This window comes from Nicotiana tabacum, chromosome 19 (genome assembly GCF_000715075.1).
Source record: "Nicotiana tabacum cultivar K326 chromosome 19, ASM71507v2, whole genome shotgun sequence".
In the NCBI taxonomy this organism is placed as follows: domain Eukaryota; kingdom Viridiplantae; phylum Streptophyta; class Magnoliopsida; order Solanales; family Solanaceae; genus Nicotiana; species Nicotiana tabacum.
The window spans coordinates 84,739,529-84,765,417 of NC_134098.1; the positions used below are offsets into that span (position 1 = coordinate 84,739,529).

Here is a 25,889-nt window from a genome sequence, read left to right on the forward strand (position 1 = left end):
AAATGACTCACATGTTTAGTCCTTTTATGGCTCACTGCAACAGTAAATTAGAAGAGATGAAAGATCGAAAATCAAGATTAGCTATTCTTAGTTATAGATTCCAAGAAGACCATATAATAGTCTTTCAATCTTCAGTCTTCACTTGAAAAAATGTGTGGAGGTATGGCCAAAAGGAAACTGTATAGACACGGTATTATCTATTTAAAGGGCCACGTCAGGTGGGAAGAACCATTTCATTTGAACAAGACTAAGAAACATTTCCAAAGCGAATGCATCAATTCAAAAAAAAATCCAAGGATATTTTGGCGTCAAATATTCAATTGCGATTCATTAACAATTTAACACTATTCAATTTTGGACATTTTCTATCTTGAATAGGATATTTGCACAATAAAAATGGTGGATTTTAGTCGTACGCCACCGAAAATACAGATACAATATTAAGGCGACCGACATGCATGCAAAGCCAATTTTGTCATCCACATCGGTCCACGTAAACCTCTTTTCGAGTCGCTATATGTGGTAACAATCTCAAATTTAATTTTGACAATTCGATCGCTATTGCCTCATTTTTTGCGGTAATAAAAAATTTCGCCAAATGTCTTTATTTGGATTTATGTGTAGTCAAATATTTGAAAAACATATTTATTTATGATAAGTTCGCATATGCTGTCACAAAATAGTAATGAGTAGAGAGGAAGTCCTCATTCCTATATTTAGAACGGTAAATCCATCTCGGCGGCCGCTCAACAACTTTGGGGCCTAAAGTACAAACTTCTACGAGAAATCTCAAGTTTTTTTGGGCATATTTATACCATTAGTCGAAATCACTTTTGTACTTTTTTAATTGGTATACATAATTTATACTTGGTTGCGTTTATATATATTATAGATGGATTATATATCTGCTGGATACTTAGGTTAATTCTTCCTTTTTTGGAATTTCTTTTCCCTATATAATTTTATTTAAAATAATTTTTTAGCTTATTGAGATGTAAAATTATTAATAAAATTTTATTGACTTCTTCAGATAATTCTATTTCAATCTTGGGAATATATTTAACTCATTTGATCTCTCTTGATATATTATTGATTTTAGATAAGAGTTATTAATTTAAATTTTAGAAAATTTCTTTCCACCGAGACAACTATAACATTATTCTATAAGCAATAACAATTCATTTGAAAAGGAATAAAGTTTTTTTTCCTAAGAAAAATACACTTTTACTCTTTTAAAAATATTAACATAGAGATACTAATTATTAAAAAATTTGGGACCCCCACAATTATGGGGCCTAAATCAGTTGCCTTGACGGTTTTACCCATAAGTCGCCCCTGATCCATCCATCTAAGCTTGTTTGTTTCTTCCCCGAAAAGTAAAAAACTTTGTAAGAATAGTCTGCAGAATTTACTTTTTGCTTTTATAGAGTAGAGTGGAAGTCTTTATTCATAAATTTTTAATTTAAGCGATTAAGAGGGGCGATTATTTATATTAATTCTTCCCTAAAAGTTCATAGCAAAATATAAATGCAGTCAGCAGTAGAGAACGTTAGTTTAGTCCGCACATTAGTTTAGTCTACATGCATGGCTCCATAATGCCATCCAAATGGACCACAAGACCAAACAAATGCTGAGAAATGGCCCATTCCCTAGTTGAGAAAAATGTCTAACCTTTACACGTTTTCAATTTTCCTCCTTTAAGAGAAATCACACTTAAATAGGTAGCCTTAACTAATAGGACAACTTTGAGAGCTATTCAATTACTCCATCCGTTCTAATTTATGTGAACCTGACAGGCATGAAGTTTAAGAAAAAATAAAAACTTTTTGAATTTGTGGTCCTAAATAAGTCAAAAAGGGATCCAAAGTATTTGTGTGGTTATAAAAGTTTCTTATTAAGAATAGAATTTGAAATTCAAGCTAAATTGTTTTAAAATTTAAAAAGGGATCATTGTTTTTAGAACGGACCAAAAAAGAAATATGTTCACATAAATTGAAACGTAGAGAGTATATGAGTATGGTAGGCACACCCATCAATTGTCCCTTAAATATAAAGGAGTATGTGAAATTAAAGTACGTAGTTGTACTATCATGATCACTTAGTACATGTTGTTTGCTTAATTATAAAAGGTAAAATACATAGACAACCCCTTTTAAAAATCACATCAAACATTACTCGTGATACTAACAAATACCAATCATGTGATTAACTCATCTACAATTACGTTGACAATGATAGCCATGTCCAAAAGAATTTCGGGGGTATGGGAGTAGTGGTGAAATCACCTTCAACTATAGAGTGTCATCTTATACTGCTTTGCAATTTTTTTTTTGTAAATATACGTATAAATAGTACAGTAATATTTTTCTAAGAATGTGCATGTATACACTAGACCCATTAAGGCTTGATCATACATCGGGTAAAATTGATAGCACGAATCGAAAAAAGTTTATTGAGTTAGCGGTATCAGATTATTGGGTTAAAGGTTCGATAATGATTTAGTGTTATTTTACTATTGAGTTATCGGTTCGGGTCTCGATTTACCCAATTTAATTAACGGTTTAACCGATAACGCAATAAACTTTATAAAAATAAGACTATACCTTTAGGTATATATTCATTTTTCCAGTTCCCAATTCTCTTAGATCTCGGCTGCACTCTTCAAGACTTGAGTTCAAGTCTTCATCTTAAGAGACCGATAACCCAATTCTCCTTGCGTAAGTTTTTTTCGAAAAGTTGAAATCTAATTATTCTTTTCTAAAGAACAAAATTTTAGCCCTTTTTTCTTAAGTCTTACAATAGATTTCTATAATAAAAACACGAGTCACAAGTGTTGGACTTTAGATCCAGAAAAAGCAAAAGGCTTTTACATGCCGTTTTATGCTTGGCTTGATATTGGAAAATTTTCGTTCAATTATTCAGCCAAGATCGAGATCGAAGGAGAGAAATGCTTCTTGATCGAGACCATTTAATTATGCTTAGTAGATTAACTTGGGAGTTTATTTTGTGGGACAATGTTGAAAGTATATCCAACCAACATATCGGGGAATACAATATGTTGAGAAGGTTTATCATATTCCATATACAATACACACTATGCTTCATTGCTCCTTCCCTCTAAAATCTCGATTGAGTTATCTTATCGGGTAATCGATAATGATCGATAACCGATTAACCAATAACCAATATCTTATCAGTTTATTATATTTATAAATCAATAACTAATATGTCAACGATAACATTCACAATCGAATCAAACCGACCGATGCACACCCCTAAGACCCGCGATACTGTGTGAAAAATAATGCAAAGTGAACACTAAATTTAGAAAATGAAGTAAAGCCTTATACAAAATTTTACCTACACCACTTTTTGGGAGATTACATTGCATAATTTAATTATTCATATTGTTAAAATGACAAGTCTGTAGGGGTGGAGTTAGTGTGATGGTTATAGTTCATCGATTCTAACGTCTCAAAAAATTCATTGAATATACATAAATTATTAATTTAAAATTTAACCACTTAAAAAGTATTAAAATCTCGAATTTATAAGCTACAAATCATGACCTCACCTATGCCACGTAGTGGTGCGACCTGCATTTTATTCTACTCGATCGCTTTAGCCTCCAACTTGGACATAATGAACAAGACATCACTGAAACTGACTCTGATTACTGCAGTAAATCCTAAGAAAAGGAGCCATATATATGTATGACTATGCGACAAAATGAAAATAACAATAATAGTAGCTAGTTGGTGTACTTCCCCAGAGTGAAAGAAGCAAACAGAGATAATATGGTTTGTTTTGAAATTGGTTCACATGGAACGTAGCAGTGAATAAGACTTTGAAATAGGAAATGGACCAAGCAGGAAACGACTCATCGGAGTTTAGTAGGTGGGAAGCACATGGGCCACCATTTCTTTCTACCTTATTCATTTCCCCTTCCTTTCCTGACCACTCTACACGGAAAATTAAACGCCCTTTCGTTCAATATAAACATCAACTTATTTAATTCAACCTTTTTGTAGTTTGGTTCAAAGTTTGTTTCTATTTCTATTATAAGATTTTGGTTCCCTTATGATTATAGTAAGAGAAACTGAGTGTTTCGTCATTACTTTAGATATTTTCTTCGTGCTCAACAAGCTTAATTCTTTTTCCAAGATTATTTTTGAATCCGATATTATTGTAAGTAAGGGACGGTAACAACAAATCAACAATATCTATATATGATCTCTGAGGCCGCAGAGGCAGAGATCGAGTTACGGGTTCGGCCAAATCCAATAACTTTTATTCAAATATATAAATAATAATAAATTTAAAACACAATTATTAACACTGATGTCATCGTTCTAAAATTTAAAATTACCTCTATCTGATCTCAAATGTTTTGAAACAATGATTATACTCACTCATTTTCCCAAGGCTTCGTCAAAAATCATATATCAATCTAGAACTTCTCAACTAATTTTAGATAGAGTAATCGCATTATTGTGGGATGGGACCAATAGGTGCTAAAATTTCTTCCAAGGCAGATCATTAGAAATAAAAATGAAAAACCTTATTTTGTGTGGAAAATGATAAGAAAAGTAGTAAAGCGTCCAAAATGGGGGGTGGATGGGTGAATGGGTACATGAACATACACTTTGTTAGGTGTTAGTTTGGGCATATAATGGGGCATGTGCTGTGCTGTGCTGTGTATGTCAAAACAAAGAAAGATACGTTAGGCTGATTCTTTCAGTAAAAAGTCAGTCTAAAAGTATGTAAACAAGGGAACACATCCCTCTAGAAATTGAACTTCATTATTATTACGACGACGACAACAACTTCTCCCACTGCACCATATTTTACATTTGCAGTTCTTTTCATGCGTACTCCATACTTACCAGTATTCTTCTTCTTTCCTTCACTATATTCCGTGTTGCCATGTTCCCACGCAACAACCTTTTTTTCCTTTCCTTTTTATTTTTGTTTTTTCCTTTGTTCTCTTGACGTGTTTTTATGCTTATGTATTTCGTAGAAATTTTATTCCCCGTTGAACTAGCGGTCTGTAGAGTATTTTTGATAGGCAGAGCCAAATATAAGATTATAAATGTTAATACGTAAAACGGTACAGTTAAATTTATACGTGATTTCAAGACAAGCGAACTAATTTGATCCTAAAATAATATAATAATCGAAGAAATACGCAATACTTAGCCTTGAAATGTAGATGAAATACCAAAGATAATGATTCCGTGAACACGATTTCCGAACACACCAATAATGGAATCAAAAAGCAAGAGAGTGAAATTGTATAAAGCTTTGTATATAATATAATATATATTCTTGCCACAAATTTCGTATCCATTACAATGATAACTGAGCTCACTATTTATATCTATGTCTAGGGAAGAAGATCCTAGGATCGTGCCATCCTTTAATGTCAATTATGAGGGTCATTGATGAAGATGTAACGTTGAGCGTAAATGCCAAATTCTTTGTAATGGACTGTCACTCTTAATGTTGTAGAATATTCCTTAGTAAATGCTACCGGGCGCAGAGCATTTAATACACTTTTATGAATGTTATCCGTCCGGTGAAAAGCACAGTGGTTGCGTTTGGTCCTCAGCTATTCCATCTTGGATTCCACGTGTCCTCCTTTTAGTCAGTCACGTGTCATATCATATTTTACCCTATACAGATAGTCCCCCTGCTTTCCGGTGACATAACTTTGTGTTACTGGGAAGTTGGTAGAAACACCTTTTTGGCGAGAATTACTATAATTCCCTGTGAAGGTCTCTAACAGTTGATTAGACACACGTCTCTCCATATTTAATGCCTCTCATGATTCAGTGTAACTTTAGCCGGTTATCAAGGTAATCATGGCCATGAATTTAGCCGTCAAAATTTTACTTATATGCAACTTTCTTTTCCTTTGCGTTTCACAATTACTTGAGCTTCTAATTTGCATCCTTGTTTTCCGTCCTTTTTTAAATTTTCTTCAAACACAAACTCTTTACCTTCTTCCTTTCTAATGGCTTCTTCCTCCAAACGTGGTGATTTTACAAAGAATAAGAACAAAATTGAGAATTCTGTTCCTCCAACAGTAGATTCCATCATCCCAAGAAGGCTTAGTTCCTCGAAAGATTTTGAAGAGAAATTTCCTACTGCTAACCCTCGTACATGGGCTGTTAGTAGGTACCCTTCTTCCATTCGTCCTTCCAGTATTCCTGCTGTGAAGGAGGACAGCCGCTGCAATGAGTTGGAAATCATCGCTCCTGATCTATCGGAGCGAGTGACCCTTCCCAAGGAAGGTTTTACATACTTTTTCACGTATCCCTTTACTTTGGATGCGTTTTCTTTGAGCGGAGAGCTTGATTCCGTGATTGCAGAGTTTTGCCTTCGCTACCAGGTATGTTTGGCAAAGGTAAGTCCTTCAGTATGGAGGACGATTGCCTGCCTCTGACGCTTGTGCCAAGAAACTGCGGAGGAGCTAACCTAACCTTAGCTCATGTGATGAATCTCTATTCCCCCAAAATCTTTCGCGGGGGAATGATAAACCTTTGCAAGCGCGGCCAACGTGCTTTGTTGTCTAGCATGGATGATGACAACGACCGTGGGTAGATGGAGCGGTTCGTTGCAGTTTCTACCAACGACATCATTCCGACAACGGCTTCATCCTTTCCGGTTGCTTGGAACCGTACTCGTAAGTTCTTTGTATAATATTCCTCTTACTAGATATTCTTCTGTGGCCGTTTCATCTCTTCACCCTTCGTATATTTCAGCAACTCGATGGCTCCCATCAGTGGTGGAAGGTTTGAACTGGTGGGTTCAGAAGATTTTGGACGTCACAACGCCCGAAACTCGTTCGTGGAAAGAACTAGCTCTTAAATACGGGTGGAAGTCCAAAAATCATGGTAACTCTAATTTACCTTGCTTCCATTTTTGTATATGAAGAACTTGGTTGAACCTTCTGACTTTGTTCACGGAATTAGGTCTACCTGGGGGCTCTATTGCTGTCCCCGAGTAGGACGTTCTGGCTGATCCTGCTGATGCAGCGAGGCTGCTTCTGGAAGCATTTACTCGAATAGCTATCTCCAGGCCTATTTCGGGTGCAAATATTTCTTTACAGAGTCCCCGGTCTGAGGATAAACAAATAAAGAGAAGACGCTCCTCCGTGGCTGGGGAAAAGAATAAAAGGGCAAAGGTTGATACCCTCGAATCATCTCCGGTGGCGATGATGACTGGTCCTCCTTCTGGGCCGGTCGTAGACACTGTGATGATTGACGATGATGAAGAAGTTGTTGATGGGGGAGCTTCTTTACAAAGAAGGCGACGAACTGAAGACAATGTCTCGACACTTTGGGGAGAGTCTGATTTGGTAGAATATGCCAACTCCCATTTTTCGCTCCCCAATTGCTACAACCGTTGTTGCGGGGCTGAGTACCAGGTCCTTGCCATCTTTGGTTGGCAAGCATTAAACAACCAGCACTGCATTTGATGCAGCTGCTTCTCACTCTTTAGCTCCATCAGCTTCATCTCCACCTTCACCAACACTAGCAACTGCTACATCATTTCCATTTTAGTCTACTCTTCTACCAACGGTTGCTATACCATCTCCATCGGCCACACCTGACCATGAAGAAGGTGTTCCTCTTCCACAGTCCCAGTTCATGGGAACTTGGGAAAAAATTATTCTGCTCCTTTTGAAGATCCGTAAAGGAGGAGGAACATTACTCTTTCGGTCTCTACCGGGTGCAACCTGTTATCACGGCCGGTGGAGCTTGCTAATAACCTGAAGCCTTTGGCTTCAGAAAAAGATTGGGAAAAGATTCAGACACTTTCGGGCGAGTGTTTATTGAACAATGCTATGCATAACGCCGCGACGGTACGTTTCTTCTTTCCTCTGTTATTTCTTTTAGTTTTGAACGAATGTATTCTAAGTTTTTCCTCTTCTTATGTTATAGGCCAACTTTCTTGCCTCTGAGGGCCTTCAAAGGTTGATTCGTGAGAAGGAAGAACTTACTTCTGAACGAGATCAAATTTTGGCGGAACGGGACCAGATTGTTCTCCGCTTTTCAGAACTGGAAACTAGAACTACTGAGGCCACTGTTTTGGAGGCTCGGTTGCAGCAAAGCGAGCAAGAAGTGGTAACCCTCAGCCAAGAAATTGGGCCGCTGGGGGTTAATTTTGATGAGGCCGAGGCCAAATGGGCAGAAGTACAAAATGTCGTTCTTGCTGCAACTGAACGTGAGGCTACCTCCGCTGAAAGAGTGATTAACTTGGAGGCAGCCTTGAACTCAAAAAGTGGAGGTGAAATATGCCCAGCTAGAAGAGAAGTACAGTAAAACTATCGAGCATAATAGGCTCTTTAGTTCAACTGTCCGCGAGCTTGATGTCAGCCTCAAATATGCAAGATCCGCCTGGGAAAACCTTTTCGCCGAGGTTATTCAACTAAAATAAGAGCTTAAGCGTCGAGCGGTGTCCCTCATTGTTGAAAAAACTTATTCCATAATGAGAAGGAAAACCTTAGAATATGCCAAAGTTGGTATAATTGATATTGATGCCGAAAGTGCCAAGGCCCGAGAGCTTGAGTTGGTTGCAAAAAATAGACTCTCGGCGCAGTCTTATGCTCCAGGTTCTTCTGATTCCGGTTCTGAGTTTTTGGAAATTGAATAAGGATCGGAAGGCGATGAGGCCGAAGACCAAACTAGGGAAAGCGTTGAGCCATCGGCGGAACTACCTACTCTTTCCGGCAATACGGATATTTCTCTTCCTCCTGGTTCCGGAGGCGTTGCAGTTTAGCGTTTTCTTTTCCCATTTTGCACTTGTAACGTTTTGGCCCGTTTTTATAAATAAAGACATATTTTTTTCTTTTTGTTCAAGTGTCGTTTGAGTCTTACTTTCGTTTGAATATCCATGCAAGCCTTTAACTTTTGCATTTTCTCAAGTATTTTGCGCATGTTGTTCAATTTGCGCTTTACTATGTGTAGTCTCTAATGCCTTTTCTTAGAAGCATTTTGGTTTCGAGCATTATCCCTTTTACGTGAGGGTTTTTATGAATATTTGAGCATGTTTCCCTTTTACGTGAGGATCTCAATGAATATTTGTGCAAGTTTCCATTTTACATGAGGGTTTCTATGAATATTTGCTCAAGTTTGCTTTTTGCGTCCTTTTCATATACGGCTTTGGGTGTATTTTCCCCCGATGGTATTTTGGATTCCGGGAATTGATTCTTCCGGAACCAACCTTTTAACGTAAGGGTTTTTATAAGAGAGGGCCCTCTTATATTTACAGAGCTCTTGAAGAGGACGTCTCATGTTCATTACGGCACTAACATTTGAAGTACTTGTTTAACTTTCAAATGACAAAGTTAGCTCATCGTTCAGACAAGAAACAAGATAAAATCAAAAGGATTTCATTTTATTCCTTATATTTTCAGAAATTACATAAAGATTTTGCTATGTAGAAAAGAAATTGCCATTACTTGTGGCTATCTTGTATAACTTGTTTCTGCGAGGCTGGCTGCGCAGTCCCCGGTCCCGATGATGTATTTTATTTTCGGATTTTCGTTCCCAGTTGACGTGGCAGTCATTGTTGTTGTATCCTCATATCATTCCCCAGTGTTTGAATGTGAAGAATGCGAATTAGAACACTCGAAGCCTTGTATCTTCGAAGGTGCCACCAATGAATTGATAGGTAATCCTTCGCTCGGTAACATATTTTGTTTCCCCTTAGGAATCCATGCTATCGATTGAAAGAATACCTAACAGCCCTCTGGCAGTTTGTACCCGTGAACAGTCGGGTAACCTCTGTTCGGTAGCAAACTTAACTTCCATGTGGGAATTTGCTATCGAACCAAAGATTACCTAATCGTTCCCGAGTGGAAGCTTGTCCGTTTGCCTTGATATCAAAGGTCTTATTACTGATGTCTTCGTAGTATGCTTTCCGTCGCTGCTTCATTAAAAACCTTGCCAGAAAAACCCAATTGGGACAAAAACTGAACGAAGGGAAAAAAGTGCAGCGCATACTTTCTGTTTGAGTGTTGTTCATTAGCAATAATATCTTTTGAGGTGTGCCACGTTCCAGTTGTTGGGCAACTTGTCTCCATTCTGGTTCTCCAACTCGTATGCACTTTTCCCAGTGACAACTGAAATCCGGTAAGGGTCTTCCCACATTGGACCTAGCTTTCCCGTGTTGAGCTCCCGGGTACTTTGTGTTACTTTTCTTATAACCAAGTCTCCTACTTTGAAAAAATGGAAGTTGGCTTTCCGATTGTAATATCGCTCCATCATATGCTTTTGAGTTTCCATTCTTACATGCGCCAAGTCCATGCGTCCCTCGAGTAGTTCCAAGTTGATTAGCATTGATTCATCGTTTGATTCTTTGTTTGTCTGAGAATATCTCAAAGTGGGTTCGCCCACCTCAACAGGGATTAGAGCTTTAGCACCGCACACGAGGGGAAAAAGAGTTTCTCCTATATTTGATTTGACCGTTGTTCTGTAGGCCCATAGGACTCCGGGAAACTCTTTGGGCCATTTGCCTTTTGCTGCTTCTAACGTTTTCTAGAGGTTTTGAATGATCACTTTATTTGTTGACTCCGCTTGACCGTTTGCACTCGGATGATAAGGTGAGTATATGATTCTCTTTATTTTTAGGTCTTCAAATAACTTTGTAACTTTTGCACTGATAAATTGTGGCCCATTGTCGCATGCTATCTCTTTTGGTATCCCAAACCTTTGTGCGAGCCGGTGGCAGCAGTCCGACGATGTCCATCCCCCATTTCATGAATAACTATGGGGACAAAACCGAATGTAAGGATTCTGCCGGTTGATGTACTAGTGATGTGTAGCGTTAGCACTTATCACATTTTCGTACGAAATCTTTGGCTTATTGTTCCATGCGAGGCCAGTAATATCCTACCTGTACCCATTTCAGCACTAAAGACTCTGCACCTGAGTGATTGCCGCATATCTCTTCGTAGTTTTCTCTCATGGCATAGTCAGCTTCTGGCGCTCCTAAACACCAGACCAGCGGGCCTTGGAAAGATTTTCTATAAAATTGGCCTTTCTTGAAGCAGCTTTGGTGCGTAACACCCGTGATTCTTTGGGATCGTCGGGCAACTTTCCGTGTTTAAGGTAGTTGATTATTTCGTTCCTCCAGTCCCAGACCAGACTAGCTGAATTCACCTCGTACTAACTATCCGTATCAAGGACTAAGCTCGTCAGTTGTACCACCGTTCCGGACTCTGATCCTTTTATTTCCGTCGATGAACCTAAGTTTGCTAATGCATCCGCTTCTGCATTATCCTCTCTCAGGATATGAGTTATTGACCACTCACGGAATCGTGCCAAAAGAGCCTGGACCCTTACCACGTATTGTTGCATACGTTCTTCTTTGGTATCAAAGATCCCGTAAACCTGATTTACCACCAGTTGTGAGTCATATTTGATTTCTATAACCTCGGAATCAAGTCCCCGGGCCAATTCGAGCCCTGCAATCAAAGCTTCATACTCTGCTTCATTGTTAGTTAAAGAGACCGTGCTGATGGCCTGCCTTAAGGTTTCCCCCGAAGGCGTGATTAAAACTATTTTGAGCCTGGACCCTTTTACGTTCGAGGCCTCGACACTAAATAAGGTCCAAACCCTTGATATCGATTTCGACACCATTAGTGCCTCCTTGGTTGCCAGAGGTAGCAGTCCTGGACTAAAATCGGCCACGAAGTCAGCCAGGACTTGTGACTTAATTGCAGTCCTCGGTTTATATTCTATGTCAAATTCACTTATTTCGACGGCCCATCTGGCCAATCTGCCCGAGAGTTCAGGTTTATGAAGGATATTCCGCAAAGGGAAAGAAGTCACCACAGCTATTGGGTAGCATTGTAAATAGGGCCTCAGCTTTCGAGCGTTGACTACGAGAGCTAAGGCTACTTTTTCCAAATATGGGTAGCGAGTTTCTACTCCCGTTAAAATTTTGCTAACGTAATAAATAGGAAACTGCGTACCTTCGTCCTCCCGGACTAAAATCGCACTTACCACAACTTCTGAAACCACAAGGTAGACTAGCAATGTTTCGCCTTCTTTTGGTTTCGAGAGCAATGGAGGGCTTGATAAGTACTTCTTCTGGTCCCTCTGCACTCCAACGTCCATTCGAAATTGTTCTTCTATTTGAGCAATGTAAAGAAGCGATGACATTTTTCCGACGACCGGAAAATGAACCTACTCAAAGCTTCCAACCTTCCTGTGAGTCTTTGGACTTCCTTCACGTTTAATAATTGATTTGGGATATCGTCTATGACCTTAATTTTACCGGGGTTTACTTCAATTCCCCTTTGTGAGACCAGAAACCTCAGGAAGTTACCGGAGTTGACCCCAAACGAGCACTTCTAGGGGTTAAGCTTCATGTTATGCTTCCTTAGGATATCTAATGTTTCTTGCAAATGCTTAAGGTGGTCACCTGCATTCAAAGACTTAACGAGCATATCGTCTATATAACTTCCATGGTTTTTCTTATTTGCTTTTCAAATATTTTATTTTACGAGCCGTTGATAAGTGGCTCCGGCGTTTTTCAACCCGAAAGGCATTACATTGTAACAATATGTACTGAAATTTGTTATAAATGAAGTCTTTTCCTGATCTTAAAGGTTCATCTTAATTTGGTTGTACCCGGAATAATCATCAAGGAAACTCATCAGTTCGTGCCCGGTCGTGGCATCAATTATTTGATTGATATTTGGCAGTGGAAACGAATCTTTCGGGCACGCCTTATTAAGATATTTATAGTCTACACACATACGGAATTTATTGTTCTTCTTAGGAACTACTACTATATTAGCTAGCCAGTGTGGACATCTTACCTCTCTGACCGAACCGATTTTAAGCAAGCGGGTTACCTCTTCTTTAACGAATTTATTCCTGGCCTTGGCAATAGGGCACTTCTTCTGCCGTACCGGTGGTACGTTGGGATCCAAACTCAGCTTGTGCACGACTATTTTCATCGGGATACCTGTCATATCCCCATGCGACCATGCAAAACAATCAATATTAATTTTAAGGAATTCAATAAAACCTTACCTGAGCTTGGGATGCAATCTTGTCCCCAAGTGAAAATTTATTTCTAAGAATTCTTCAAACAATTCCACTTGCTCTAGTTCCTCTGCCGTGGATTTCGTTGCGTCCGTTTCTTCCGAAACTTGGAAATATCTCGGCACCTGATATTGTTCTGACGATTCCACTTGCGTCAGTTCCTGTAATTGCTATGTTGTGCGCTCCTTCCCTTTGCTACTCGAAACCGAGATTGCATTCATCTACCTCGGTGCCAGTTGGTCACCTCTTATCTGCTTGATTCCTTTGGGTGTCTGAAACATTAGCAATTGGTGATACGTCGAAGGTACAACCTTAATCTCGTGTAACCATGGCCTTCCTAAGATGATGTTGTATTCCATATCACAATCCACTACTTCGAAAAGATTTGATTTCATTACTCCTTCAGCATTCGTGAGGAGTAAGATCTCTCTCTGGGTCGTCACCCTCGCAAGGTTGAATCCAGCGAGGAGTTTCGTCGCCGAAATAATGCTTCCAGTGAGTTTAGCTTATTCCAATACTCTCAATTGTATAATATTAGCCGAACTTCCTGGATCCACTAGAACACGCTTAATTTTAAAATCTAACATATTTAAAGAGATTATTAGTGTGTCATTGTGTGGTAACAACAATCCATATGTGTCTTCCTTTGTGAAAGTGATATCGTCCTCCCGGTGTCTTTTGCTGTGAGTTATCGATACTTTTGTCTTCTTTGCCGCCGAAAAGGCGACCCCATTAATCTCATTCCCCCCAAAGATCATGTTGATCATTTGGCATGGGTTTTCTTCTCCTGCATTCGAGGATTCCATGTTGTCTCTGTTGCGACAGTAATTGTTCTTAGCTCGATCACTCAAGAATTCTCCGAGATGACTATTCTTCAATAGCGTTGCCACCTCCTCCCGAAGATATCGGAAGCCCCATGTCCGGTGACCGTTTGTCTCGTGGTATTCGCACCATAAATTAGGTTTCCTCTGGCTGGAATCGGACCTCATAGGTCTCACGAATCGTGCTTCTTTAATGTTTCTCATGACTGACACCAGTTCCACTACACTGACGTTGAAGTTATATTCTGATAACCTGGGGTAAGAAAGATCTCGAGACCCCGACGTTTGTTTATCTTGAAGTGATCTATTGCTTCGACCACGATCAGTCCCTCCGTCAACGATGAACTTGTTTGCTGCTCGAAAATTTCTGCCACGGCCTTCAGTACGCGCGTAGGGTAAAAACCGACCCCTCGAAGTCCGTCTATCCGCGTCGTAGTTATCCTTTGGTTTTATTCTGTTCTTCTCCCGTCCTCTGGCCGATGATGTAGCACCGACCTGGTCATCTTCGATCCTTATCTTCGACTCATACCGGTTGTGAATATATGCCCAGGTTGTTGCTTGAAACTCAAGCAGGCTTTCCTTCAACTTCCGGGAAGCGTATGAACCTCTCGGATTCAATCGTTTGGTGAATGCTTCAGCTCCCCATTCATCCGGGATGGCCGGTAGCAACATTCTTTCTTTCTAGAATCCTGTAACAAACTCTCGTAATAATTCTGATTCTCCTTGTGCGATTCTGAATATGTCGACCTTCCGGGCTTGCACCTTTCTGGCCCCAGCATGAGAAGAATCCGCGAGCATCTCAAAAGGAATCTATGGAATGCTTGGGCAATAACGAATACCATGTTAGGGATCCCCTCGTGAGAGTTTTGCCGAATTTCTTTAGCAACATAAATTCAATTTTGCGAGGAGCTAGATCATTTTATTTCACCGATGTTGTGTAGGTGGTAATATATTCTTGTGGGTCTGAAGTTCCATTATACTTTGGAACTTCAGGCATTTTGAAATGCTTCGGGATTAGTACTGGTGCCGCACTTGACTTGTACGGTAATTGAACATACTTCTTCGAGTTCGGGCCTTTCAATACTGGTGGTACGCTCGGAATTTGATCCATGCGGGCGTTTACTTCCCTCATGAACCGTAAAAGCGCTGACTTCACCCCTGGGAGTGTTGTTATCGATTCTCTGTGTTGTTTGGTCGGCGGGAACAACGGGAGGAATCGAATCGCGCCTGTTCGTATTATTCGAAGCACCTAATAGCGCTTGCTTCAGTTCCGTCATAACCTGATCCTGCCGCGTGAGACGGCCTAGAATGATTGCATGTTCTCTTGCAGGATACTCACGACATCCGCTACCTGCTCCTCGTCAGTATTATCGGGAGTTTTTTTCTGAACCTGTCGAGGGTACCGTCTGTCATGCACCGGCGTGATGTCTTTCACCTTATTGCGGGTGTCACTGATTGAGTCCTCAAAATGAGGTTGATCCCCTCGAATTTCGGGATTGTGTGACTCGTTAACAATGTTATCTGCTATGTTTTTGCGATTTTTTCTAAGACGAAATTAGTCAAAATACGTTAGTAAAAGAGGCAAGGATCAATTTAATTGCACGGCTGTCTAGGCCCCATGGTGGGCGCCAAACTGTTTATCCGTAAAACGGTACAGTTAAATTTATACGTTTTTTGTAGACAAATGAACTAATTTGATCCTGAACTAATATAATAATCGAAAAAATACGCAGTACTTAACTTGGAATGTAGATGAAATAGCAAAGATAATGATTCCGTGAACACGGTTTTCGAATACAGTAATGATGGAATCAAAAAGCAAGAGTGTGAAATTATATAAAGTTTTGTATAGAAGATAATATATATTCTTGCTAGAAATTTCGTATCCATTACAATGATAACCGAACTTATTATTTATAGCTATGTCTAAGGAAGAAGGTTCTAAGATCTTGCCCTCCTTTAATGTCAATTATGAGGCTTATTGATGATGTAACGTTGAGCGTAAATACTAAATTCTTTATAACGAACCGTCGCTCTTAATACTGTAGAATATTCCTTAGTAAATGCTACCGGGCGCAGAGTATTTAATACACTTTTATGAACGTTATCCGTTTCGGTGACAAGCACAATAACTACGTTCGGTCCTCGATCATTCCATCTTGAATTCCACGTGTCCTCCTTTTAGTCAGCCACGCATCATATCATATTTTACCCTATACAGTAAAATCATTAATTCAGAGTTCTAACTGGTTATAGAAACAAACGACACATGACTGACTAATTGCACTCTTGACGCGGGGAGTTTTATTCCCAGATAAGTCGTTACTTATCTGTTCGAGGGATTAGGTGAGTTGATTCGGTATAAATTTTGGGAATAAATTTTTCCCAGGGTTGCTTGTAATATGTATACAAGAACTAATTTTGGAACTTACATCACAAAAGATTATGCGAGCTACCAAAACAAAGCTTCCACGGTGAGATTTAACTTTTTAAAATAGTTATAATGCATTATTTTTACTAAGTGTTTAACCATACTCACAAATGAGCAACTAAAATAGTGATATTCAAGATCTACTCAGTTATGCATATTTCTCGTCATTTTACGCCTTGTAATATGATATCAACTCATTTTCTGAACTAATGCTGTAAGAAATTAATCAATTATAATATCAACAATCTAAATAAGCCATTCACTCTTGAAATGAAATAAAGCTGTATACGGTCGAAATAGATTTCGGTCTTCCTACGTTCGATCGAGTTCGAGGGTTAAAAAGTCGGAATGAGATTTTGGGAGTGAGCTCTGAGGTTGGTACTAACGAACCTCGAGCCCGAAGGTCGCTCGAGGCGGTGGCTCGATAATCCTATCGAGCCCGTGACCGAATCGATCCGCTAGGTACTGCTTCGAGGTCGGAAATGCGCGACGCCCATCTCGAAGGTCGAACTCGATCCAAAACCGAAGGGCCCGACCCGGTAACAAGTTCGAGCTAATATCGAGCTCACAGACAAGAGCCGTTGCAACCATTCCAAAAGAGAGAATCTTGATAGGAATCAAGGAAGAAACAAGTCATCATAGGTCTTCCACTACATATTTTATTTTATTGTATTTTGGTAATGACCCACTTCTATAAAAGGAGGAATCCTTGTAAGCTAGAGAAAAAAAGAAGAAGATCACTTCTTATATTGATAATTATCCCCTCGTGCTTGTTTTACTTATTCATTCTTTTTGCTTATTATTTTCGTTCTTACAGTCAACAATACACATATTTTTATTTCTCTACGCGATTTATATCAAATTGTATCGCATATCCTTAGAACCATCCACAAATCTAACGTTATCCAATTTTTCCGGTAAACTGTTTGGCGCCCACCGTGGGGATAAGGGTAACAGTGATCGTTTGATATAAACCTAAAGTACACGCCAGTTTGCAACTTCAAATCAGCAATGGCTTCACCTATCGACAACGTAGTCGGCCTTCAAGATGAAACCAACAACTTGGCACCCGGGGCCGGAAGGCCACTCGATGAAGGTACTGAGGCTTGAATCGAAGCACCCGAAATTCGAGCCGAAGTATCATTGGATGTCAATTCACAAATAGCTCTAGAGGCGAATCAGCGTTCCGAACCGGGAAGAAGCATTCAGGGAGGTACTCGATCCGTAGCTCGAGACACCCATAACGTGAAGGAGATCAGAGTCAGCTTACGGATGATCTTCGAGATGCTACAAGCCCGGCAAATAGCGATAGCTCAGTTGCAGAGCCAAACTCAGGTACAAAGCAGGCCGAAGCCCAATCCGCTTCGAGAAGTCACCCACAGAACGGAACCAGCCGTAGAGAAGTCAAATGAGCAAGAATCGAGGACTACTCCCGAAATTACTAAATTGCTCGAGCAACTCACAAAATGAGTCGAAACCAATGATAAAAAAATAGAAACGTATAATTCCAGGGTCAACCAGATCCTGGGGGCTCCACCAATGATAAAAGGGCTAGATTCGAAAAATTTCATTCAAAAGCCTTTTCCCTCGAGTGCAGCCCCAAAACCAATCCCCAAAAAATTCCGTATGCCCAAAATACCCAAATATAACGGAACGACCGACCCCAACGAGCACATCACTTCTTACACGTGTGCCATCAAGGGCAATGATTTGGAAGATGATGAGATCGAATCTGTATTATTAAAAAAAGTCGGTGAAACCGTGTCAAAAGGGGCAATGATATGGTATCATAATTTACCATCTAACTCCATTGATTCTTTTGCTATGCTTGCAGATTGCTTCGTAAAAGCTCATGCCGGAGCCATAAAGGTCGAAACCAGAAAGTTGGACCTGTTCAAGGTAATGTAAAAGGATAACGAGATGCTAAGGGAGTTCGTAGCTCGTTTTCAAATGGAACGAATGGATCTGCCACCAGTCACAGACGATTGGGTTGTTCAAGCTTTCACTCAAGGTCTAAATGAGCGGAGCTCGATGGCTTCGCGGCGGCTGAATCAAAATCTGATCGAGTACCTAGCTATTACTTGGACCGATGTGCACAATCGATATCAATCCAAAATAAGAGTCGAAGATGATCAGTTGACTTCTAGGACCATTATGAAAAAGCAAAAGTCGACTAGAGATCGATACCAGCCATATAGCGGAAACGATACTACTGCTGAGTATCCGAGGCCTCTTTAAAATCAACCTCGTACACATGAGGGCTTTATCATTGAACGCATCTGTGATGATTATCAAGTTCGGTGCAAAGGAAGTTACTTCGTTATTTCATGACAAACAGTGTCTCAACGAAAAACGTTGTAAGGGCCAAACGGTCAAAACAAACCATGCTTATATAGCTGGCCCGAGCCCTGACGCAAAACATGAACCCATGTGTAATGACCTGCAAAGAAAGCTCTCTTCTTTACCGATATTCTATGTTCAAGATTTATTATGCAAACAGGATCTAGTCCGAATTATTCGATCGACTGCCAAGCCTACGGGCTACCTTTATTTCGAGTTCGAGCAATCACTCACTCGACCATTAAGCTTACGGGCTACTTTGACTATTAGGCCTACGGGCTACATTGCATCGAGTTCGAATCATTCACTCGATTGCCAAGCCTACGGGATACCTTTATTTCGAGTTCGAGCAATCACTCACTCGACCATTAAACCTACGAGCTACTTTGACTATTACGCCTACGGGCTACATTGCATCGAGTTCGAATTATTCACTCGATTGCCAAGCCTACAGACTGCCTTTATTTCGAGTTCGAGCAATCACTCACTCGACTATTAAGCCTACGTACTACTTTGACTATTACGCCTACGGGCTACATTGCATCGGGTTCGAATCATTCACTCGATTGCCAAGCCTACGGGCTACCTTTATTTCGAGTTCGAGCAATCACTCACTCGACCATTAAGCCTACGGGCTACTTTGACTATTACGCCTATGGGCTACATTGCATCGAGTTTGAATCATTCACTCGATTGCCAAGCCTACGGGCTACCTTTATTTTGAGTTCGAGCAATCACTCACTCGACCATTAAGCCTACGGTCTACTTTGACTATTACACCTACGGGCTACATTGCATCGAGTTCGAATCATTCACTCGATTGCCAAGCCTACGGGCTACCTTTATTTCGAGTTCGAGCAATCACTCACTCAACCATTAAAGCCTACGGGCTACTTTGACTATTATGCCTACGAGCTACATTGCATCGAGTTCGAATCATTCACTCGATTGCCAAGCCTACGGGCTACCCTTATTTCGAGTTTGAGCAATCACTCACTCGACTATTAAGCCTACGAGCTACTTTGACTATTACGCCTACGGGCTACATTGCATCGAGTTCGAATCATTCATTCAATTGCTAAGCCTACAGGCTACCTTTATTTCGAGTTCGGGCCATCACTCGCTCGACTATTATGCCTACGGGCTATATTAGTTCAAGCAAAACTACTGATTTCTTCGAATTAAAACAAATACTTGACTATTTAAGCTGAAGGACGCTCGAGCCCGATAAAACAAAGGGGACTACCCACGAGGCCCGAAGGCAACATAGATTTAAATTCAAACTGTTTATTTAGTTTGAAAGGCCATTTCTCTTCAAAAAAAAAAAGATGAAAGATTTGTATTTACAAAATTTTTGTACAGAAGCGGCGAAAACGCCATCAGAAGTTATCCGATTCAAAGCATGTTGGGCCTCGTTGAAAAGACAGGAAGCCCCTCCTCATTCATCACTGATTGATCTTCTCCGGTCACCAAGGACCGAAGGTAACTGACAATTCCCACCGGGAAAGAAAAAATTCGGGTATCCTCGATGAAGTCGGGGACTATAAAGATGCATAAGATGATCGAGCATTACATACGTCATGGTCGGGATCGATAAAAACATCAGTGTATATCTGATCGAGCTGCTGGGAAATCATATCGTTTCTCGCCACATACTTTTTCGAGAAACGAGGGGACTATCTGTATACAGTCGAAATAGATTTCGGCCTTCCTACGTTCGATCGAGTTCGAGTGTTAAGAAGTCAGAATGAGATTTTGGGAGTGAGCTCTGAGGTTGGTACTAACGAACCTCGAGCTCGAAGGTCGCTCGAGGAGCGCGGCTCGGTAATCCTATCGAGCCCGTGACCAAATCGATCCGCTAGGTACTGCTTCGAGGTCGGAAATGCGCGACGCCCATCTCGAAGGTCGAACTCGATCCAAAACCGAAGGGCCCGACCCGGTAACGAGTTCGAGCTAATATCGAGCTCACAGACAAGAGCCGTTGCAACCACACCAAGAGAGAGAATCTTGGCAGGAATCAAGGAAGAGACAAGTCATCATGGGTCTTCCACTACGTATTTTATTTTATTGTATTTTGTTAATGACCCTCTTTTATAAAAGAGGGAATCCTTGTAAGCTAGAAGAAAAAAAGAAGAAGCTCATTTCTTATATTGATAGTTATCCACTCGTACTTGTTTTACTTATTCATTCTTTTTGCTTATTATTTTCGTTCTTACAGTCAACAATACACATATTTCCATTTCTCTACGCGATTTATATCAAATTGTATCGCATATCCTTAGAACCATCCACAAATCTAACGTTATCCTATTTTTCCGGTAAACAAAAGCAATCCAGCCATCTTTTTGTTTTTGGGCAGAAATCCGATTCTTAATCCCCTGAATTATTACACGATCCTAAAGAAGTTTAGAGTGGTCGAGCATTGGCAGAAATTAAAATTGGTATTTGGGCTACTAGCTAGTAGTAGTTTTAGGTAAGAAAATGTACTTTTCCTAACACTCTAATAGATAAGCACGGAGATTAATAATACATGAAATATTAACTAAAACTAAATAACATATGGATTATCTTAATTGTTTAGTATCATGATCCTACTAAAATTGAACTAATACAACAACCATATTTGGCTTGCAACTAGATCAAATCAACTTCTTCGTTTTTCAACTTCAAGCTTGAATTTGAATCCATATCATTGTACTTAGAGGCGGAATCAGAATTTAAAGTTTATGGGTTCGGGGTTCTAATCCTTTCAAGTTACTGAGTTTTAAATTAATAATGTATACATATTTAATAGATTTTTTAAAACAAATATATAGATTGGACCAAAGTGACTGGATTCAACCGAACACATACTCAATGGGCTAGCTCCGCCCCTGATTGTACTATAAGTTTTCCTTGCTATAAAATAATAATATGAAATTTGATGTACTCCTAGAGTCCTAATAATGTCGGATCGTTATTTATTATTACATCAAGGGAGAGAGAGGGAGGGGAAAGAGGATATTACGTTACTAATGGAGTTTGAACCCTCCCCTTAACCGATGAAACATGAGCTCATCAAGAGCTAGCCTTCAACTCGTTGCTTATATTTTATATAAAAGAGCCAATTAAAAGGAGACGGAATACATGATAAATTATCCAATATGATATTTAATACGATTTCCAAAAGTGACTCTTAGGAAATAACATTTGAAAATGAAAGGAGATAGGTTAAGCGTATGAATGTGCATGATACATTTAATTTAAGGAGGGTAAGAAGCAAGAAATTGATGAATCATGAACAAATTTCTTAATCCTAACAAAAAAAAAGAGGCTATAGCAATTCAATTCCTTTATTCATGTGTTCTCTATGCCTCTCCAACTATTCTCATCCTTTATCTTAAAGTTATCACTTTCACAATTTTTAAGATACATAATACATCCTTTATGTTTAGTTTGGCGTGAACTTTTACTAATACTTTTTTCAGGTTAGATAAGTGAGTATGTAATTTGATCAATTTATCCTTCAGATAAGATTGGCAAAATTAAAGGTGTGTTCTTTTTCTCGTCTGAAAATTTCATATCATTAACATTTGACCAAAGGGTTAAGATGTAATCGTTATTATTACGTACTTGAAACTTGATAACAAAACTTGAAACTTAGTCAAAAAAGTTGTGCCAAATAAAAATATTAGCGACATATAACAAAAATAGGTTTCATCATCAATTATGTCTAACTCAAGCAGTGCCAAACAGCTTGACAAATATGGGAAAGCAAAACTTCAACTTCCCACTAAAAAGTCATGACATTTGGCACATAAAAATAAAAAAATGAACCTTTCCTATAATGACAATTAATATAGGTGTGCTAAATAGACCCGTTTTTTTCTTTACTTTTCTTATAACGACGAGACATTAACAGCCATAAACGATAGGGTCCATATCCTTTATATACTTCATGAGATAATAATGTAAAATGAACAATTACACAGGGTAGGTCAAATCCAATCAAATGTAAACATTATTTATTAATTTATTACACTGCATTTTTTTCATATTAATCTATTGAGAACGTAGGAAGATTATTTTTTTCCTTTCAGGAAAGAAGACAAGCAAATTAATAAACGAGAAGTCATGCGCGAAAAAACTTAAATAACCAGATTAAAATCGCATACTTTTTAATCTCACATTTATTAACATTTTCTATTGATTAGAAAATAACAAACTATGAATGGCTAGTCAGCATTATTAATCGGACCGCGATTATTATGAAAGGAACAAAATCGGAACACCTAAAAATTCATTGTTGACCTTGTAAATTTAGTGATTCATTTATACAGATGATTTCTGAATCTGAATATTAATTTATTTAAAATCAAACCGTGTGGATCATAACTCGTAATCTTTGGAGGCACGATTCACCATTATAGGCATGAAACTTAAATGCGACTAACAACAATTCTTACTACACTTCAATTCTAATATTGTTAGGATCAGCCATATGAATTATCCATGTCCTTATTGTTTTATTTATACTCGTCTCAAATATTAAAATTAAAATTACATAAATGGGATAAGCGTAAAGGGCGATAAAAATGAATATTGAAAAGAAACATGCAAAAAAAGATTTAAAAAAGTGTTTTATTAGCTTGCCGAATAAGTTAGAGAAAATGGCATTCATTAGCCTTTCATTCATGTTCCTATCTGTCAAGATATCTAGATTTAACTCCTAACAATACACTAATGAATTTGCCAGAAAAAGGTTTTGGAATACAAAGCAACAACTTCTTAGTAAGATAATCACTTCTAAAAATTATTCATTACAAACAATCCGATTCTGATTGCTATTAGCTTATTACATATCAATCCAAACCAGATACATTTCAATAATATATTTGACTGTGAATAGTATTCAAAAAAACAGATAGAAGTAGATTTCATTATCATATTTACAATTTGATTATTTTATTTAAAAATAATATGAAAAATATTTATATAATCAGATTATTACTATTACTATTACTACATGCAAGTGTTTTTTTTTCACTCAAATATATCATCAAATTTTTATTTATAAATAAAGAAAAAAAATGAAAAAAAGAAGTGGGAATCCTATTCTATAGGCCTCGCAAAAGAGCAAAGTCGCAAACTGACAAAACTTTGATTCCCTCTAATCTTTTAAAACGGAAAAGAAGCTGACCCTTTCACAGGTAATATTAAATCCTAAAATACTGCCTTTGTTCACACACACTTTCATCCTCAAATACGACAACGAAAAAACTCATTCAATTCAAAACCCCACAATTAGGAATGGTAATTGAATTACAACTAAATTTATTATATAAACAAATTAAACTCAACCGACTCCTATCTTCCCTTCTCTGAATCTCTGACCCAATAGTCAAGTCACAAAATCTGCATGTGTACGTACTCTCTTTTCTTCTCTTTAAATGCTCTCTCTTCACAAGAATAAAGAGAGAGAGAGAGAGAGAGAGAGAAAGAATCCTCCCTCCTCTGCCCCTTTTTCAGGTTTTCAGTTTCAATAAACGAAAAGCAAATTATTCACCATATTATAAAGACAGAAGAACGGACCAAAGATTCAAAGTAAGATAAAATACACCTCTTCTTGTCCCCACCATCAATGTATTTTTTTCCCTTTTTATTAACATCTTTGCCCTACCTTTAAACGAAGAAACACAACACAACAAATTTCTTTTTAGCTGATTTGGTGGTGAAAAAATATGGCTATTCAAGCGCAGTTATATACAGATAATTTTGGTTTTCCTTTGGGGGTTTCGCAAGATTTGATGGAGAATGGTTGTGGATTTAATCAGTTTTCTGTTAGTCCTCAGCAGCAACAACACCTTCAACAGCAGCCGTTTCTGCAAATTCTGCCGCAGAAAAACAATCAGAATTTGATGAACATTGTTCCAAAACAGTACAACAACGTTACTGAATCAATGCCATTTTCTCAGTGTATAGCGTCCCAGTTTGAGAAACAGAGTATTGAGATTGATCACTTCATAAGTTTACAGGTTTGTGATTCTGTATATTCCTTTTCTCTTTTTCTTTTTGTATTTGATTTTATCAAAATTTTTGTTCGTTCATGTTTTATTTGCAGAAATTAAACGATTGATTTTTGTAATAACAGAATGAACGATTGAGATTGGTTTTAAACGAGCAAAGAAAGCAACAGCTGGCATTGATCTGGAGAAAATACGAAGCAAAAGTGCAGTTTTTGCTAAAACAGAAAGACGAAGAAATCGCTAGGGCCGCAAACAGGACAAAAGAGTTGGAAGATTTTTTACAAAAGATGGAAATAGAGAACCAAACATGGCAGAAAATAGCTCAAGATAACGAAGCTGTTGTCATTTCACTAAACAACACAATCGAACAATTAAGAGAAAGTGGTGCTTATTGTTTAACATCAGCAAATGGTGCAGCAGTAGAAGATGCAGAATCTTGCTGTGATTTTGGTGATGATAATGAAAATGGGGAAGAAGAACAAACAAGAAAAATGAAGTGCAAAAGGTGCAATTCTCGTAAAATGTGCATGATTTTCTTGCCGTGTAGACACCTTTCTACCTGCAAAGATTGTGATTCTTTTCTTAATCAATGTCCTGTTTGTGGAATAGCGAAAAAAGCAAGCATTGAGGCTTTGATTTGACAATAATAGGTGAAAACTGGAAAAACATCATTAGTAAATTCATTAATTTCTTTTGTGTTGTTTTTAACCCTTTTGTCAGGGGGATTTCATTTGATCTTTTTTTGGTGTACTTTTTTGACGAAATCCCTCGATGAAATGAACAAAGTGATATGAGTAGTTACTGCTGTAATAGTGTACAGAAAATGAGCATCTTTTTTTTATTTTTTTTTACCTTTCTTGTAGATGTTACTTTTTACCTTTTTTGGTGGGATTTAATTCTTTGCTTTTACAGTGATTTGATTATTCATATATGGTTATAGCAGTCGTTTTTTAGTGTAAGTAAGTTGGTGGAACTGTGACAGAAAGGTTGATAGCAATATGTCAGTATTCAGTATGGGGTTGGCCCTGCTTTCACTCACCAGTTCTCTTGTACAAGAACTCCAGTAATTGTTTTTAAATTTTAAAAACCAAAAGGAAACTTTATCATTTTTAGGGATCGTTTGGTAGAGTGTATAAGAATAGTGATGAATAGAGTATTTTAGTAATACTGATATTAGTTATGCTCACATATTTCTTATCCATTGTTTGGTTTGATGTATTAAAGA

General features: G+C 38.4%; 1 protein-coding gene across 1 annotated transcript; it reads left to right on the forward strand.

The window, feature by feature from the left end:
* Positions 1-24,062: 24,062 nt before the first annotated feature.
* LOC107805327 (putative BOI-related E3 ubiquitin-protein ligase 3) lies at positions 24,063-25,515 on the forward strand. The gene is made up of 2 exons (XM_016629359.2): positions 24,063-24,673; positions 24,790-25,515. Exons 1-2 carry the CDS (start codon positions 24,380-24,382, stop codon positions 25,303-25,305), a joined length of 810 nt encoding a protein of 269 aa, XP_016484845.1. The 5' UTR covers positions 24,063-24,379; the 3' UTR covers positions 25,306-25,515.
* Positions 25,516-25,889: the final 374 nt, after the last annotated feature.

What these genes read in the sequence shown, in the direction of transcription:
- LOC107805327 (XM_016629359.2), top strand. Translation starts at nt 24,380, where the DNA reads ATGGCTATTCAAGCGCAGTTATATACAGATAATTTTGGTTTTCCTTTG. An exon ending in ATCACTTCATAAGTTTACAG is followed by an intron (nt 24,674 to 24,789) that starts GTTTGTGATTCT and finishes TTGTAATAACAG; the next exon opens with AATGAACGATTGAGATTGGT.